Source organism: Neolamprologus multifasciatus, chromosome 12, assembly GCF_963576455.1.
Source record: "Neolamprologus multifasciatus chromosome 12, fNeoMul1.2, whole genome shotgun sequence".
Classification (NCBI taxonomy): Eukaryota; Metazoa; Chordata; class Actinopteri; order Cichliformes; family Cichlidae; genus Neolamprologus; species Neolamprologus multifasciatus.
Genome location: NC_140450.1, coordinates 12,771,612 through 12,787,707, shown reverse-complemented (window position 1 = coordinate 12,787,707; position 16,096 = coordinate 12,771,612). Strand labels below are relative to the sequence as shown.

At 39.7% G+C, this 16,096-nt stretch overlaps 2 protein-coding genes across 4 annotated transcripts in view; both read right to left on the bottom strand.

Annotated features, from left to right (window-relative positions):
* The window catches only part of sh2b3 (SH2B adaptor protein 3), a 63,881-nt gene extending 60,219 nt beyond the window's left edge, over positions 1 to 3,662 (bottom strand). The window contains exon 1 of one of the 3 annotated variants that reach the window (XM_085181145.1): positions 3,340 to 3,662. The gene's annotated coding sequence lies outside the window, so the exon portion shown is untranslated. The remainder of the gene's footprint in view (positions 1 to 3,339) is intronic. The other 2 variants (XM_085181144.1, XM_085181148.1) reach the window with 2 other exon arrangements.
* A 10,043-nt stretch (positions 3,663 to 13,705) lies between these two features.
* Positions 13,706 to 15,975, bottom strand: LOC146506573 (sesquipedalian-1-like). Its single transcript, XM_085181150.1, has one exon. The coding sequence runs from the start codon at positions 15,964 to 15,966 to the stop codon at positions 15,070 to 15,072; it is 897 nt and encodes a 298-aa protein (XP_085037276.1). The 5' UTR covers positions 15,967 to 15,975; the 3' UTR covers positions 13,706 to 15,069.
* Positions 15,976 to 16,096: the final 121 nt, after the last annotated feature.

Below are 16,096 nucleotides of genomic sequence, written 5' to 3'. Positions count from 1 at the left end.
ATAACATCTCAGTTCAAGACATCGAACCATGACAGTGTCTGATCCGCATCTGATAGCCAAAGCTTCAGAGTTCACTCCTCTCACTTATTTCTGGATGCACAACTGGTTCAAAAAACAAAAAAGGTAAAAATGAACACGATGAAGCTGCACTCCTTTCTTTCAAGGAAATACGTCTCAGACAGCTTCCAGGATATTAATGTGCTGTATTGCATAAAATCCCCAACCAAGTAATCATATCAAGTTGGAAAAAATCTTGTTATAATCATGCTGAAAAGAGTCATGCTCCTCTCTAGAGAGACTCCAAGATACTCTGGTGGTGAAAAAATTATGGCAGTATCGCTAGGATGAGCCACAGAATTCAGGTTTATTATTTATTTTTATGTTTGAATGCTTAGGTGCGTACACCACACCGCCTCTTTAGTCCACGGGTGTTAAGCATGCACCACCAGGAGCCACTGCATGGCTTTGCAAAGTGTGAAAACTGAAAACAAAATGCACTGCTAATCCTGGATCGCACAGGAATGAAAATGTACAGAAAGCCAAAAGCATTTTGAGATCTAACCAGGCTGTCGGATTAATAAAAGTCATAAAACACTAATGCTGTTTAGTTACAACAACACCACATGTGAAGGTTTTGTTCCTTCTATAGCTCCAATCTGATCAGTAAATTCAAATGCACTACATGAATGCCAAAGGTCAGGCATAATGTTCAACTTGAGCTCATTTTTAATGGCATGTCTCTGTTTAGTTTTTAAAAAAAAAACATTTTTAGAATATACTTGTAATTGTATATTCAGTTTTTCTTCCCTTTCTTCCTTTTGCATTGATACGGTTTTATGGGCATAGCCCACTTCATGTGGCCTATGAGTGTGACACCCCCACTTTAGCCATACCACAAAGAGCAAAAGAGAAGTGAAGACAGAACCAATGCATCCATGCATCAGAAATCAAGAAAATCTGTGGGGAAGTAAAAGGGTTTTTTCTGAGAAATAACAGTTTCGCTTGAGACTACACAAGCCAAACAGGAATCTGGAAGTGCTGCAAACCTGTAAAAAGATTACAGATAGGCTTTAGTCTGTGGAGGGTTTTCACCAGCTTATAACAATGACGACCAAGACTGAAGAATTTTTTAGGATGTATTTTCAAACAAAAGATACTATCACAACAGACAAAAGAGTTAAGTTGTGGTTAAACTACAAAAAAAGGAATATTCCACGACTCAATACAGTTTCACCTTCTGATGCAATCAGTTCAGTCATTTTAGTTTGTGTCTGATATGGTTCACTGTTTTCCAGCTGGTAATGGCCTACATTACATTCTCTTCATGCTGGAAGGAGGAACTAAACTCCTTGCTGTCTCTCTTTTGCCTTTCTAATTCATTAATTTCTGCACAGAAGACGTAGCCATGGCTGCACCTACATCGCTCACCATCGCTCTTTATCCCACACTGTAAGTTATGGTGACTGAATAGCGCTCCCTTAACCCAATGCACTATTAAATATTCTCTTGGCTTTGCAGGCCTGTCTGGCATAAACCCCGTCAGGTTGGCTCGACAGAGTTAAAATTATCAGCCAAAGAAACTATATACAAAACCGTGTTACTTTACCACCCAAGAGGCATATTTTTTGCCTCTGTGGCTCAAGGTGTGACTGTTGCATCGAAATGACTCAGTCGTCAAAGTATGCAGACCTCACAAGGTAAATATGTACCCTGCAGGTAAGTTTCAGCACCTGTTAAGATCACACAGATCACACACGGGCAAAAGTAAAATAACATAACCACCGAAAAATGTAGAAGAGGCAGAATTATGCTAAGAAAATGTTAACGTGAATGACAGCTCATTATTACCTCCAATATAATGTTGTAATTATATTGTGACCCAAACAGTGGTGCATGTAATGGGCCATCTAATTTTACTGAAGTCAGCATGTCTTTATGCTATTTTACCCATTTGATGGCGATTAAGGATGGCAAAACATATCTGGTGGTCATGAAAATGTTTTAAATAAAAAATGCATTTAAGCCTTGATGTGGTACTCCCCAAGTTATATCACAACAAAACAAACCCCAATTGAGTGTTAATACATTGGTATTAACATGTTTAGCAGCCTCTGGTGTTTTTTGTTTTCATCTGCATCATAACCCCAATATTTTCCAAAAAGCATCTTAGAATGTAGTTTTCCATCTGCTCTTTACTACACATTTTTTGGTCAGAGGATTTCAGCAACCACCACAGCTAGTGAAGCTTTTACTTTGAAGGATCATGCTCCTGTAGTACACACACAGACCAACGTTGCCACATAAAGCACTCCACAGTCACACACCTTAAACTGAATCATCACAACTAAAGGCACGTTGGCCAACACGCCTTCACCTTCCCAAAAGTACCTTCATTTCAAAGCTCTAAAAGCTGGAATCGGTGCAAACAAAGACACACACACACAAACAGCCATGAGCCAGAAATAGACCTGAATTCCTTCCAACACACACACACACACACACACACACACACACACACACACACACACACACAAATGAGTACTTTGATTTACTCTCTCTCTCTCACACACACACACACACACACACACACACACTCTCACACACACAGCACTGGACTCTCAAACCAAGTGGCTTCTCCCCACTAGTTTCTAATCTCCATCCAGCAGTCATGAATAGGCGCAAACTAAATTTCAGATGCACGTTTTTAACACTGTATTTTTTTAAAGCGCACTTTATCAGTGCCTATCTCTGTATTTAAATACCTTACACGAATCACTAAAATCAAGGGACAGTGGGCTTAGTATTGCGTCATCACCATGGCGACCACTGCTGAGTAAATTTGCGCCAAAGCCTTAAACAATTTTTTGAGTGACATAAATTCACTCGAGTTAGTTACAAACTTGTCAACTGCACATTTTCATGTGTGTATATTGTGACAGCTGTGCTCGCTGAGACAGAAGAAGCTGTTCTGTGGTTTGACAGGACCAAGTTAATTTCTAGTTAAAAGGAAAAAAAACACTTTAGGGGCAAAAGGGGAAAAAAAGGAAAATCTGCGCCAGCACCGCCTGCATGCAACCAACTCGGGAAGCTACTCCTGCAGACCCTTTAAACTATACACGGCCACGTTTTTTTGTTTTTTTTTTACATTTCTTTTTTCCGATCTTGAAGAAAAAAATGTTCACATCGCTGCTGCAAATTTTGGGATTAGTCGCCAAGTGGCTACATTTAAGAAAGAAAGAAAGAAAGAAAGAAAGAAAGAAAGAAAGAAAGAAAAGTTTAGCAATGCTAAGAAGAGAGTGTGGGAGAGGGAGGGGGGTGAAAGTTACTGCCACAACATACTCACGTTCTCCGTTATCTCGGATGGGCACCCACCGCAGCACGACGACTAACCAACAAGTTGGACTTCGCATAACGGAAATGTGTTGTGCATTAAAGTAAGTCTAAACGACGTCAGTGAAGAGCAACGTGAAGTGGACACCGGAGGAGAAGCCGTGCGATAAAAAGTCCTTCGCTTTCTCCCTCATTGTGACTGCATGCGACTGGTCCTCCGCAAAAGGGGGGAAAAAAGAGAGAGGAAGAAAACTTTCAGCCACGAACTTGACGCGGAAAAAAATGGTTAGCCCTCATTTCCGTCAAAAAAAAAGAAAAAAAAAGTGTGGCGGTCCAGTGAGCTTTCGCGATTAAACTTACTTCCGCACTTGTATTTTCAAAATAAGACTTTCTATCTTAAGGGAGCAATATCCGAATTGTAACACCGTTATTACAGTAGACTAAAACAAAAGTAAAATATTGCGTGGAAAATATTTACTTAAATTAAATAAGAATTAAAAATTAGGGTTTTTTTTATAAAGACAAACAAACTGTGTGCTTACAAAACTCATTAGAATAAAAAACACCAAGGTAATGTGCTTAGTTTTAGCGTTTGCTTTTTTCATGTTCATTGAGACTGCAATGTCTACATGATGAGAAGTGTTTGCATTGTAATAGACTGACAAATGCCACCCCCAATTAAAAAGTAAATACCAAAAGTAACACTGAAACTAATAAAAACTGAACTGAAACAGAACATTTTCCAACAATAAAAACTAAACTGAAATGAGCAGTTCCACACAGGAAAGGAACTGAAACTAAACCTAAATGAAAATAAAAATTCAAAGTGAAATGTAATGTACTTTTCTTGTCTTACTGCCCTGTAAAAACAATTTTTTTAACCGTACATTTACAAGTCACCTTTTCTGCCTTACATGGCGAAATTAGAATGACCAATAAGTCTATAATGCATGTCTTTGGACTGTGAAAGGAAGGTGGAGTAGAGGAGGCCCACGCAGGCACACGGGAAATGTCCAACCAAAAGGGCAAATGGAGAGTCAGTGCAAACAAGACAGAATACACGTGTGTGAACTGTAAAGCTGCAAGGAGTAGAGGTAGTGAAGGTGCATGAGTTTAAATACCTGGGGTCAACCATCGAAAGCAACGGACAGTGCACAAGAGAAGTGAAGAAGAGAGTGCAGGCCCAGAGACGAGTGTCGGATGTGATTTGAGATAGATAATTACAGCAAGAGTGAAAGGGAAGGTTTACAGGATGTTGGTGAGACCTGCTATGATCTATGGTTTAGAGACGGTGGCACAAACAAAAAGACAGGAGGCTGAGCTGGAGGGGGCAGAGTGGAAGATGTTTACATGTTTGTTGGGAGTGGCCAAGTTAGACGGGAATAGAAATGAGTACATCAGAGGGACGGCTTAAGCGGTTTTAGGACAAAGTTAGTGAGATGGTCTGGACTTGTGTAGAAGAGAGAGACTGGATATACTGGACAAAAGATGTTGATCACAGAGGAGGCTCATGGATGTAGTGAAGGAGAACAGTGCAGATGATATGAATCCTAGGGATAGGGTCAGCTGGAGGCAGACCATCCACTGTGGTGACCCCTAAAGGAAGCAGCCAAAAGAAAGAGTAGAATTAAATTGTTTTATTCAAATAGATGGCCATTGAGATTGAGATCTTCTTTTCAACAAAGGGCATACAGTTTAAGAGCACAAAGTCACAATGACACAGTATACACGCTCAGAAATGAAAAAAGCTATGTACAAGAGGTCCCTTTAGGGGTTGCCAAAGCAACCCCTGTCTTCTGTCTTCTTGTAAATGAAGACAGAAGACAGCCTTCTTGCTGTCTTCTTGTAAATGAGAAGACAGAAGGAAAAAGAAAAAAGTACAAGAGTAGTTGCAGATACACAAATATAACATTTTAAAATGCTCCAATGGAATCAGATAACTTCATAGTTTTTTTTAGCTTGTTCCATCTGTGTGCAAGAAAGTATTCAAATGTAGTTCTTCCATAGTTTGCTGTGGGTAAAAGGTACAGCCAAGGTAACAATGTCCTGTGAGCTGACATTTAAAGTCCTATGTTTAAATTCAGGCAAAGAGCAGAGATAACCAGGCGATCTTTGTGGAGTCTTGCAAATAAACCCCATACAGTGCTGTTTAAGCTCTCTAGTACAAGATGAGAACAGGACCCTCTGTGATGAAACAGTGATACGTGAAATCAACATAAACCACACCTTACTTTTTCCTGCTGTTTTGTATTTCTAATGAACTTTCCTTTATATTTTCCTTTCAGTTTGTTTCCAAAGTTCACTTTTGCTTCATTTTTCATTAGTTTCAGATTCAGTCTTTTTAATTATTATAATATGTTGGGTGTTTCTAGTAAGTAGGCTATTACAAAACAAACGTCACATTGTGGTGGCAGTTAACATGAAATCATGAAGAAATGTGGGGCTTGTTGACAAATTTGACCAAAATTACACAGATGAAAACTGGGGACATTTCCTGTTTGATTTATGTATTTATTTATTGTTAGCGTGTTTTATGAGAGTGCTTTACTTTGTTTTTATTGGTTTTCAGAGTCAAGGTTTCATTTTTATTTGAGTCAACTGAAATTCTATTACATCTTCTTTTAGTTTTCAGTTGTCTTTTTGCTATCAATATCCTCACTTTGCATGCAATATGGCCCCTGTTCATATTATAGTGAATATTTATTGTCACCTTAGATCGTGTTATTATTAATTATACACGTGGCAAGTATGTAAGTAAGTAGTGTGTGGAAAGGGTCTCCAGTTTCAAGTTTCTGGGTGTGCACATAGACACAGACCTCCAATGGAGCTCTAACACCTCTGCGGTTTTAAAGAAGGCCCAACAATGTCTCCACTTTCTGAGAATCCTCAGAAAAATGGACCTGAAGAAGGAGCTGCTGACCGTCTTCTACCGCTGCTCCATTGAAAGTGTGCTGACATATTGCATCGGTGTGTGGTTCTCCAGCTGCACCACAGCACACAGAAAGGCACTCCAGAGGGTCATTATTATGGCCCAAAAAATCATTGGACATCCTCCTCCCTCCCTGAAGGACCTGTACAGCACTCGCTGTCTCAAGAGGGCACGCAGCATCCTACGGGACGGTACACACCCAGGACACCGGGTGTTTAAGCTGCTGCCGTCTGGCAGGAGGTTCAGCCTGCTGAGGTCCCGGACAAACAGACTCAAGGACAGCTTTTACAACAGGGCAATAGCCCTGATCAATGCAAATAGCTGACCTGACTGGCTACCTCCCTGGACTTTTTTTTTTTTTTTTTTTTTTTTTGGGGGGGGGGGGGGGGTAACAATGTTTAAAGCAATAACAATAATAATATTTATATTATAACAAGGTGCAATAATAATTAATGTGCAATAACAACAGTGTGCAAGTTAATATACTGTGTTGTGTTGTTTGTGTTGCGTTGTGATGTGTCATATCGTGTCGTGTTGTGTTATATGTAGTGCCGACGTAGGACAGTTTTCCAATCTCATTGTACTATTGTACTATGTATGACTGTGCAATGACAATAAAGAGTAATCTTATCTTATCTTATCTTATCTTAAACAGCTGACTGCATTTAGCAAATCCTCTGTTTAAATGCAGAATTTATTAAAAATACAGTAACTGAATGTGCTCATCTAATTCCATTTGCAAACTGCAGCTGTCAGATATTTTCCCGTGAAGATGCATGTGGCGCAAGACAAGAATAAAACAGCATAAAATCAGTCTCTTAATTGTACAGCTCAGTGCACACCAACTAAATTACTTACAGCCACTTTTCACCGGCACTGTGCTCGACATGATACAATCAAATATGAACCTATTTAGGAATATGCACCAAATATTGAAACAAGGCACAATCTGCCTGAAAACACGCATATCATTTAATTTATTGTCATCCTGTATGACTGCATATTCACAAAAAATATGAAGTAAAATGAGCTCACAACAAACACAGGATGTTTGGGACAGCTGGGCGGTCTATAATCACTCTGCCCAGCAGTGTCAGCAACCTATTTCCTGTGCAAACATGCTTATATGTTTGCCACCACTGACCCATTTTATGCACACAAACACTGTATTGTGTCTCAGCTGATTTCACTCAATGAGATGTATCCACAGCTGTAAATGTATCCTTTAATAATCTTCTAAAACTGTCATAAGGACAGATTTTATGACAGAAGTGTGATATACATAGATGAAAAAACACTTTCTGAGTCATCAGTGTTTAGCTTTAAGAGTGTACTTTTATGTTGAAATTATCAGGGAGGAAGTAGCTCCTATTGAATACCATCCTGGGCAGGTTACTGCAAAAGGTGTCTAGTTTCTTAGGTGAAGTCTTTTAGTTATTGCACCTTTATTTTGGTACTTTATTTATGGATGCAGATCATTAAAAAAAAAATGTTATTAACAAAACAGATGTTCAGGTGTGTAATGTTGTTTGCTGTGGCAGTTAAGGTAAGTAAGGAGATCACTTAAATGTGACGTTAATATTTTCTCTTTTTCTCTAGCACATAAGACAGGGGAAATAAAAACAAACGAAGACATATTTTATCTTGACCTACAATGGATAGTTGTGTTTTTCTGTTTTGTTTTTGCTTTTTATTTCTCTAGAGACCCGAAATCCGTTGTTTATTTCTTGTTTGATGGTAAAAACGTTAATTTATATTGCCAGGTATGAGTATAAAGTTTGCAGCTATTTGTGAATTACATATCTAAAATTGTTAAACAGCGACATCTGATGGCAGACGGCCTGCAGTGCATGAGGAACGTGTGCCTGTTTATAGAAAACGTCTTTTTTTTACGGTATCATAAAGGGAAATTGGTTAAAAATCACCGGATATTTACACAATAAACTTACATTTCCTGGAGTCTATCCCTTCTGTCACTGAGCAAAGGCAGGATATACCTTGGACAGGTCACTAGTCCATCAATTCAGACGTATAGCCACACTTACTGACATTTCAGAATCACAATTTAATCTAACATGCCTTTGTACTGAAGGAGGAAGCCAGAGCACCCGCAGAGAACCCAGCTAGCAGTTAACTGTTAATTTGGCACAGTCACATATTCCTTCAGTCTGCGATTACAGTAACAAAGTTTTGGAGTTGTGAAAAAATTTACCCATCCAACTAGACTTTTAATGATACGTGCTAAAAAAGAAAGCTGTCTCAATATTACATTTTGCAATTTGAAAACAAACAAACAAACATAAAATCACACTGTATCACTCTTACCCCTTTTCTGCGCAAGTCATTCGTGTATCAGTGATAATGGTGTTATGCACTAATGAAAACTAACGGAACTGAACCATGGTACCAAAAAGTGATTTGAATGGAGATGAGACTTGATGACAAAATTAAGAAACCAAAAAAAAAAGAGCAAAAGTCAGCTATTGTGGTTGTAGATATATGCTAATGGCTGCAAGTGTAATAATGTAATTGTGAATATAACACAACGCACACATAATGTGAACAGCTCCATGACTGGATATGCTAGAATTTCAGTGTCAACAATTTTAAATTTGAAAAGGCCCGTTGCAAAGTCTCTCAGTTTTAACATCCAAAGTTTAATAATAAATATTCATATAAACCAAGAGCATCACACACATTTTTGTGTGCGTTCCCCTTATCTAGAGATTTTCTACCAGTCTGCCGTGGTGAGAACGGTATGTTGTGCTCTGGGAGCAGCATCGGAGCAGACTCAATAAAGTAATTAGTGAGTCTTACTCTGGGATTTCCTGCAAAGTGGGAAAACACTTGAAGTTAAACAAACTGTTATCCATCATGGGCAATACTGAAGGCCCTCTGCATCACTGCACAGACAGCAGAATCAGCTCTGCTGCCACAAGGACAGACACAGAACATTTTTCATACGTCATGCAATAAATCTACAATGCAACCTTGAACTTACTGAAATTGAGCATGAGCTACAAGAGTACAAAAAAAAAAAAGGCTAACTATGCGTTTTCATGCTCATGTTTTTCATTCCCCTCTTTTCCAATCTCTCCTTCTGTGCTCCATGTTTCTTCTAGAGGAGTCAGCATTATGCCGATTGACTCCACTAGAAGCATGTAAAGGCTTTACAGAAAGAAAGAGCAAGCCCACATGCACTTCCCCTTTGGGGTGCTCACCATGAACCCTGCAGAGTCACGCCTAAGAGGTCCGTCAGCTCTCTTGTGTTTTCTGTGACTTTGCTGCTCAAGTTCAATCCATGTTCACTGACGGTTCGCTGCAGGCCGAAAATGACCTTCAGGCCACCGGGAAATGCTCTGGCACTTTGCAGGTTTTGAAGAACCTCACACATCTATTCTCTGAAAAGCAGAAATACATCTTTAAAGAATGATTTAATTTCACTGCAATTTAGAAATGCAGCTGGGGAGACAAAGTGTGAATATGTGTTTATGTGTTACTGTTTAGATCTCCTCTAGTGAGCAGAAGAGCTCACACAGATACAGGAGAAATGTGTGCAGTCCGTGTCTGTATAGCTATTTAATATGACTGTATGCATTCAGACTCATACTGTACCAAGACTGATATAAAAGCTAGGAAGTGGCAATAAAAACTAAAAACCAAACTAGGTGTAAAACCTTTGCAATTAAAATTCCAAAAACTTGAAAAGATAATAGTCAGGTGCATTTCCCTTAATGTCTTGATATGATATACATGCACATTCAAATACAACTAAAAAACACTGAAACAAGAAGCATGCCCTCAAAACTAAATTAGGAGAAAAGTAAGATAAACTTCAAGAAAAATGCACGTGTGTTTCTGTGTGTCTTTTTTATGTGCTGCAGAACTAATGGCAACCCAGTGAAAGAGACGTCTCTCTTCTGTATTGAAAATGTCAAACATGCAAAGAAATTTGCATGTTTGACATTGCAAATTTGCACACACAAAGAATTTCTTAATCCTTTTCTCCAATTCTGGAAGAGAAAAAAAGAGACAATCATCTAATCCACTGTCGTTCTAAATGTCTTACTACTTACATGGTAGTATTCAGTTCATTAAGGCACTAATAGGTCAGGAGGTGCAGGTAAATAGAGCAGGCAGTAAGCAACACTTGCAACCCTGCAATACTAACATGTTGCAGAAGCTCTGCAAATAAGGCATTGAGCCCAAGGCTAACTGCACCTGAGTCACTCAGTGACTGCACACTGAGTGTGCAGTCACAAAAAGGCAAAGTAAGTAGTTTCTTGACCAGTTTGAGACAGCCACCAGATCACAGCAAAACACATCTCTTCATGTATCATAACAACTTTCTCTCAGGTGGCAGTTGCATGGGGGATGTGGATGGGCGGCATGCATTAATGATATTCATGTGCAGAAGCCTGGAAGGACTTCACACAGAACATTCAGATTAATTGAGAGAGGGAACTCTGAAGTCCAGTGATCAGTTTGTTAATTACTCTACCTCATGTTTATGAGTTTATCAATTACCTGTACATAACTTATAGTTAACTATGCCACATCATACCTGAGCATTTTAATTCTGCTGTGATTTTTAGCTCTCATATTTATATAGTTTCCATTCTGATAATCAAGACATAAGGCACTCTGCAGATCTGCAGTAATATGCACAATGAGGCAGTAAAATACAAGGTTGTGACTGGAGTACAAATACTTTAGTTTTCCCATTTTGTGTGAATTTAGGCTATACTTCCTCTGAATTATACCTCAAAGGGAAATAATACATATTTTCTACAGAATACGGTGCATTTCTATAGATTAAAGCACCGAAAGACTGACAGGTAAGATATTTTTTGTGCTGCAGAGTGGTGATAGAGTATTGATGATATTTTTAAATACATGTTGCCGGTAACATTTACATAATTTTATTCAAGTAAGGTTTTGAATGGAGTCTTTTTATGCATTTGAAATGCTCACAGGCAGCTCAAAGGAAGAAGTTCTAACACAGCCAGGTGAGACTGCCAAAAGATGAAGCTGTGCAAGCATAGTGGAACAGGAGAGATGAAGGTAAGAGAGTCCAGTTGAAAATCACAACGTGGTTTGCTTTAGTCTGCTCTACTTGCCTGCATTTTTGTAAAAGTCGTGCCACTAGAGGTGGAGCAGTAGACAGAATTCCTATTAAAGCTTCAGGTGCTGAACTGTGAATTGTAATTCACCCACAATGCACAAAAGTTCTTCACGGGAAGCAAAGCATGTCTGTGGGGGGAAATAAAGGTGGCGACTTACCTGGAAAAGTTCAGTGCTTCTTAATTGAAGTTTTGACAAAACTCCTGGTGGAAACGAGTAAAGGTTTTGGAGTCTTGAAAGGAAGGAAAGCAGCTTCAGCGACCAGGTCACAATGCTACAGGCGCAGGCGAGAAAGCAGCGATGGTACCTAAAGCGTAGTGATTCTGCTGCTTTGACCTTCATGTCTCAGCTCTCGCACTGCCACAGAAAATACACAAAATATAGAGAAGATCCCTCAAAACCCTTTCCGATGATTATTTAAAAAAACAGGTTAAATGGGGCCTTTTTTCTGCACACATGACATCTGATCATGAGACTATTTCCATATTTCAGCGCCAGTGCTGACTCACACAGACCTGTCTACGATTCACCAGACTGTAATTCAGATTCTCCCAAAATGTTAAAAGGGGTTGACTTTAGTTTCCTGCCTCTGGCTGCTTTTAGGATTATTTCCAATGAGCAGAACTGTGCTAAGGGGGCCTGCTACCTGACCTGCATGTAAACTGCTTTGCAAATCAACACCTCGTACCCAAAGGGCTGTTAATATAATTCCTTAAAACCGTTTGTTCCATCTACGAAAATAATCTGTGCAGAATTAAACATAGACAACAATATTGTTAGAATATGAGTGAATCATATGAACCATATGAAGGTGAGTGACCTTCATATAGTTTCTGTAACCTGGAGGACATTGGACAGGCTGTGGAGGATGGAGGATTTAAACAGGTTCAAACTCAAGTCTGACTACTGAATACTTTTATATTATTTTAATTTTGCTCATTAGGCATAAATCTGAACATAATGAATAACATTGGTCAACTTTGATAATCAGGCAGTGAACATAAAGGTCTAAAACAGGGATAATTACTGATGGATATTTTCAGAGGCCTACCATTTCAGAGGCCTTGAGAAAGATTTGTGTGAGAAAGACAAGCTATAAACAGGGGTACAGAATAGCAATGATATGAGTTATAACTGTACAGATGAGACCAAAGTTTTGCTTTTCTTCCTGGTAATTACAATATAATACAATTAGCTTGGGTTCTGCTGAAAACAATCAGCAGGAGGAGCAGCAATAAAGGCTGCTGCTGTACTAGGCTTGTATTAGTCGATCTCCTCAAATGAATAACTTCAGCATAGCATTATTAATTCTGTCAACCACACAATTGCTGCAGATTTTTTGGTGGCACATCCTCGACACAAGCGTCCCGCTCCACCACATCACAAGGAACTCTACTGGACTGGGATCTGGTGACTGTACAGTGAACTCCTTGTCGTGATCAAAAACTAGTTTGAGATGATTAGAGCTTTACCAACTGGCGTGATATCCTGCTGGAAGCAGCCCTCAGAAGATTTGATTATCAAGGAATGGTCGGCAACAATACTCAGATAGGCTGTGGGATGTAAATGATCCTCATATTTGCTTTGCTTGGCCTAAGCAAATATGTCCCACACCATTACATCATCAGCCTGATGTGCTAATCAGGCTGATCAGTGCTTAATTTTGACCATGATCTGAATGTTGCACTAGAAATTATTTTTTTTAATTTTCCAACTTTGGTGAATTAGTCTGATAGTTATTACAGCTATCATAGTTAGTTATCACCCATTCTTAGTTGTCAGGAGTGGCACTCGGCATGGTCTTCTGCTGCTGTAACCCATCTGCTTTAGGGTTAGATGTGTTCTGCATTCAGATATTCTTTTCTGCGTACCTTGAATGTAAAAAGTGGTTTATTGAATTCCTGTTGCCTTCCCATTCTCCTCTGAACTCTGAAAAGAGCAAGAAATTTCTGCCCAAAGACCTGCTGCTCACTAGATGCATCCTTTTTCTCACCAGCCTCTTTAAACCCTAAAGATAGTGTGGGAAAATCCCAGATAAACTATGCTCAGTTTGAACTTCATGAGGTTGCCTTGACCATGTCTACGTGACTAAATGCTTTGAGTTGCTGCCATGCAATTTACTGATCAGATACTTGTGTTAAAGAGCGTGCCTAGCAAAACGGCTGACACGCACAAGCAAACAAAATGTGCAACTGTGTACGAAAACAGACTGACTCACATTTACAAATTATGTCTAATTAGGTGAAAACGGTTAAATGTTTAGACAAAAATATCCTAAAGAAAGTCAGAGAAACTGTAATATGTATAATAAAGTTTATTTATGCAGCACTTTTTAAAACAACGATACAAATTAAACAGAAAGCATAAAAATGTGGAAATGAACAGAATATTAAAGACATTCATAAAAGCTTTCAGTAAAAGGAAGTTTGAAGCAGACAGAGTCAGTCAATATCTGCAGAAGTGATTATTATATCAAAGTTATATGCATTGATCCCAACTACTATAGAGGACATGACCTCTTTAATCATTAGTGCATAATATGGAAATAAGTAGCCTAGTAATGAAATGAAAACACATTTTTTGTGCCTTATATTGTCGTGGTTAGAGGAATTTTGCCTGTTTCAAGAATGACAACGAAATATCTGAGGTAATATTGGACCTCAAGTAGACTGTGGCACTTCTCACCCTCGGGTATTTAAAGATTTGAAGGGCCAGGTCACCCAGATCAATAAAAATACTGGCGATGGCCATACACAGTACATACACCTGCACCTTACTATAGTGAAGTATCTCAGCGTTACGGCAGTTTGACCAAAACAGAAAATCCTGAATATATAACTTGAAATATGAAAATTGTCCTGGAGCCCAAGTCATTAGGTTGAACATGATTCAAAAACTCAGTCCAGCAGCTTTGAAAAGTTGCATCACCAAAAGGGGTGAAAGCTGGACAGCACAAAACTGGGACTTCAATCATAAAGCTGCAGAATTGTCTTTGCACTATAACATGGTTAATGTGACATTACAACTTCAAACTATGTGGATTTGTCTTGTGCAACGTCTCCAGATTGTTATTACACAACAGAAATCACCTCATGCTTTTCCTTTTCCTTATAAAAAGACTCTCCTGTTGTGACCTTATCGGTTACCTGTTGTTTTTTGCAATGTCCACATGCTTAGCAAAGTAATTTGCATGTACAATCTCTGCAGAATAATAAGGAAGGAATGAGAAACTTCATGGTTCTTATTAAGGGAAAAAGGTCACAGCAAATATAAAGCTGCATTATTTTATTTGTATCTAATAAAGGATCAATCAAAGCTAAACTCATTGCATCTTTTTTGAAAAACTGATGATTGTAATACATAATAAGAATTATGATTTTAAATACTGCAGATTTTCAAATTGCAATTGGCAAATATAACTCGGTTTGTGGACAAAGAGCATATTTTGTGTTTCTTGGCTTATACAAAGGATAGTGTTAACATTTATGGCAGTTTTTTTCCTCTCTGACAGGATTTTAAAATAATCTCAAATGCTTTTATTCCTTCATTTGCCATTAGTTAAGACTGAAGTTAAGTCTCCATTCAGTCACTTCACTGTATTGCTGGGTTCAGATAGGTGAAGCACTGCAGAATGATCAGGAAGGAATGATATACTGTGGAAAAAGAGGCGATCTACCTCAGTAAGCTTACTGGCTCTGCAGCCACTGCACTCTCAGTTCCTCCACCTCTTTGCCGTACCAGTCATGGAGTTTGGAGAAGCAGCCGGTTCCAGGGCATACGGGGCTTTCCAGAGATGCACCTTTTCTCCGGGGAGGCACAGGCGGAGCCCTCGCTCCATCAGCTCCGTACCCAGTGACATTTGCAGGGTCCCCGGAGCTTTCCCATACCGCACAGGATGAAGCTCCCTCCACAAAGCCGTTAGCCAAGGCAGCTGATGGTTTACTCCATGTAACTCCATTCTCCTTGGAGGGCCCAGAGATGAGCTGCAGCTCATCCTGTTGGTTCTTCTGGGCAGAGAAGGAGGCTGACATAGGAGGGACACTTGATGATGACGATGATATGGAGGACGAGGAAGATGAAGAAGAAGATGCTCCAGACCTGGACCGTCCCATATGGTTTCGCTTTGAGGACTTGGGCCTGCCCTGCAGGTTTCCAACTCCAGCCCCAACAAAGCCACCTCCGGCAGCCTCCTGGATCTCCTCCAGCTGCCTCTCCAGCTCTTTCACCACCAGCCTCATGTAGTCAAAGCTGGCCCTTGACAGCGCTTTCACCCAGGACTCCATGGCTGCTTGGTTCTCAGCAGCCATCTTGTACACACGAGCTTTGGCGCAATCAAACTTGATGGCAAAGGCAAACTCCTCGGTCGACTCACACAGCTCCACGGTACATCCTTCAAGAACGATGACGCCAATGGGCTCTCGGCTGTCGCGCTCTTCGAAGTAGAAGAGCATGTTACCCTTCAGGACAAACCAACGGCGGTGATAAGCAGTGTTGCGCTCCCCCTTTTTGAACAGGAAGCCCGTCTTGTCTGGGGGTGAATCACAGGTGGCGTAGTGCGCCACGCTGCGCTCATTCAGCTTCATCTTCTCCCCTCCTCCGTTTCAGATTTATTTACCTAAAGAATATTACAAAGTCAGAGGTCATCACAAGGTTAAATTTTTCAGCTCATACTCAAAAGGTACAACAAGAACCTGCACAGTTCTTGCAAACTTT

Bases quoted from the DNA above. Each gene is read 5' to 3' on its own strand.
- LOC146506573 (XM_085181150.1), bottom strand. From the start codon at position 15,966: ATGAAGCTGAATGAGCGCAGCGTGGCGCACTACGCCACCTGTGATTCA.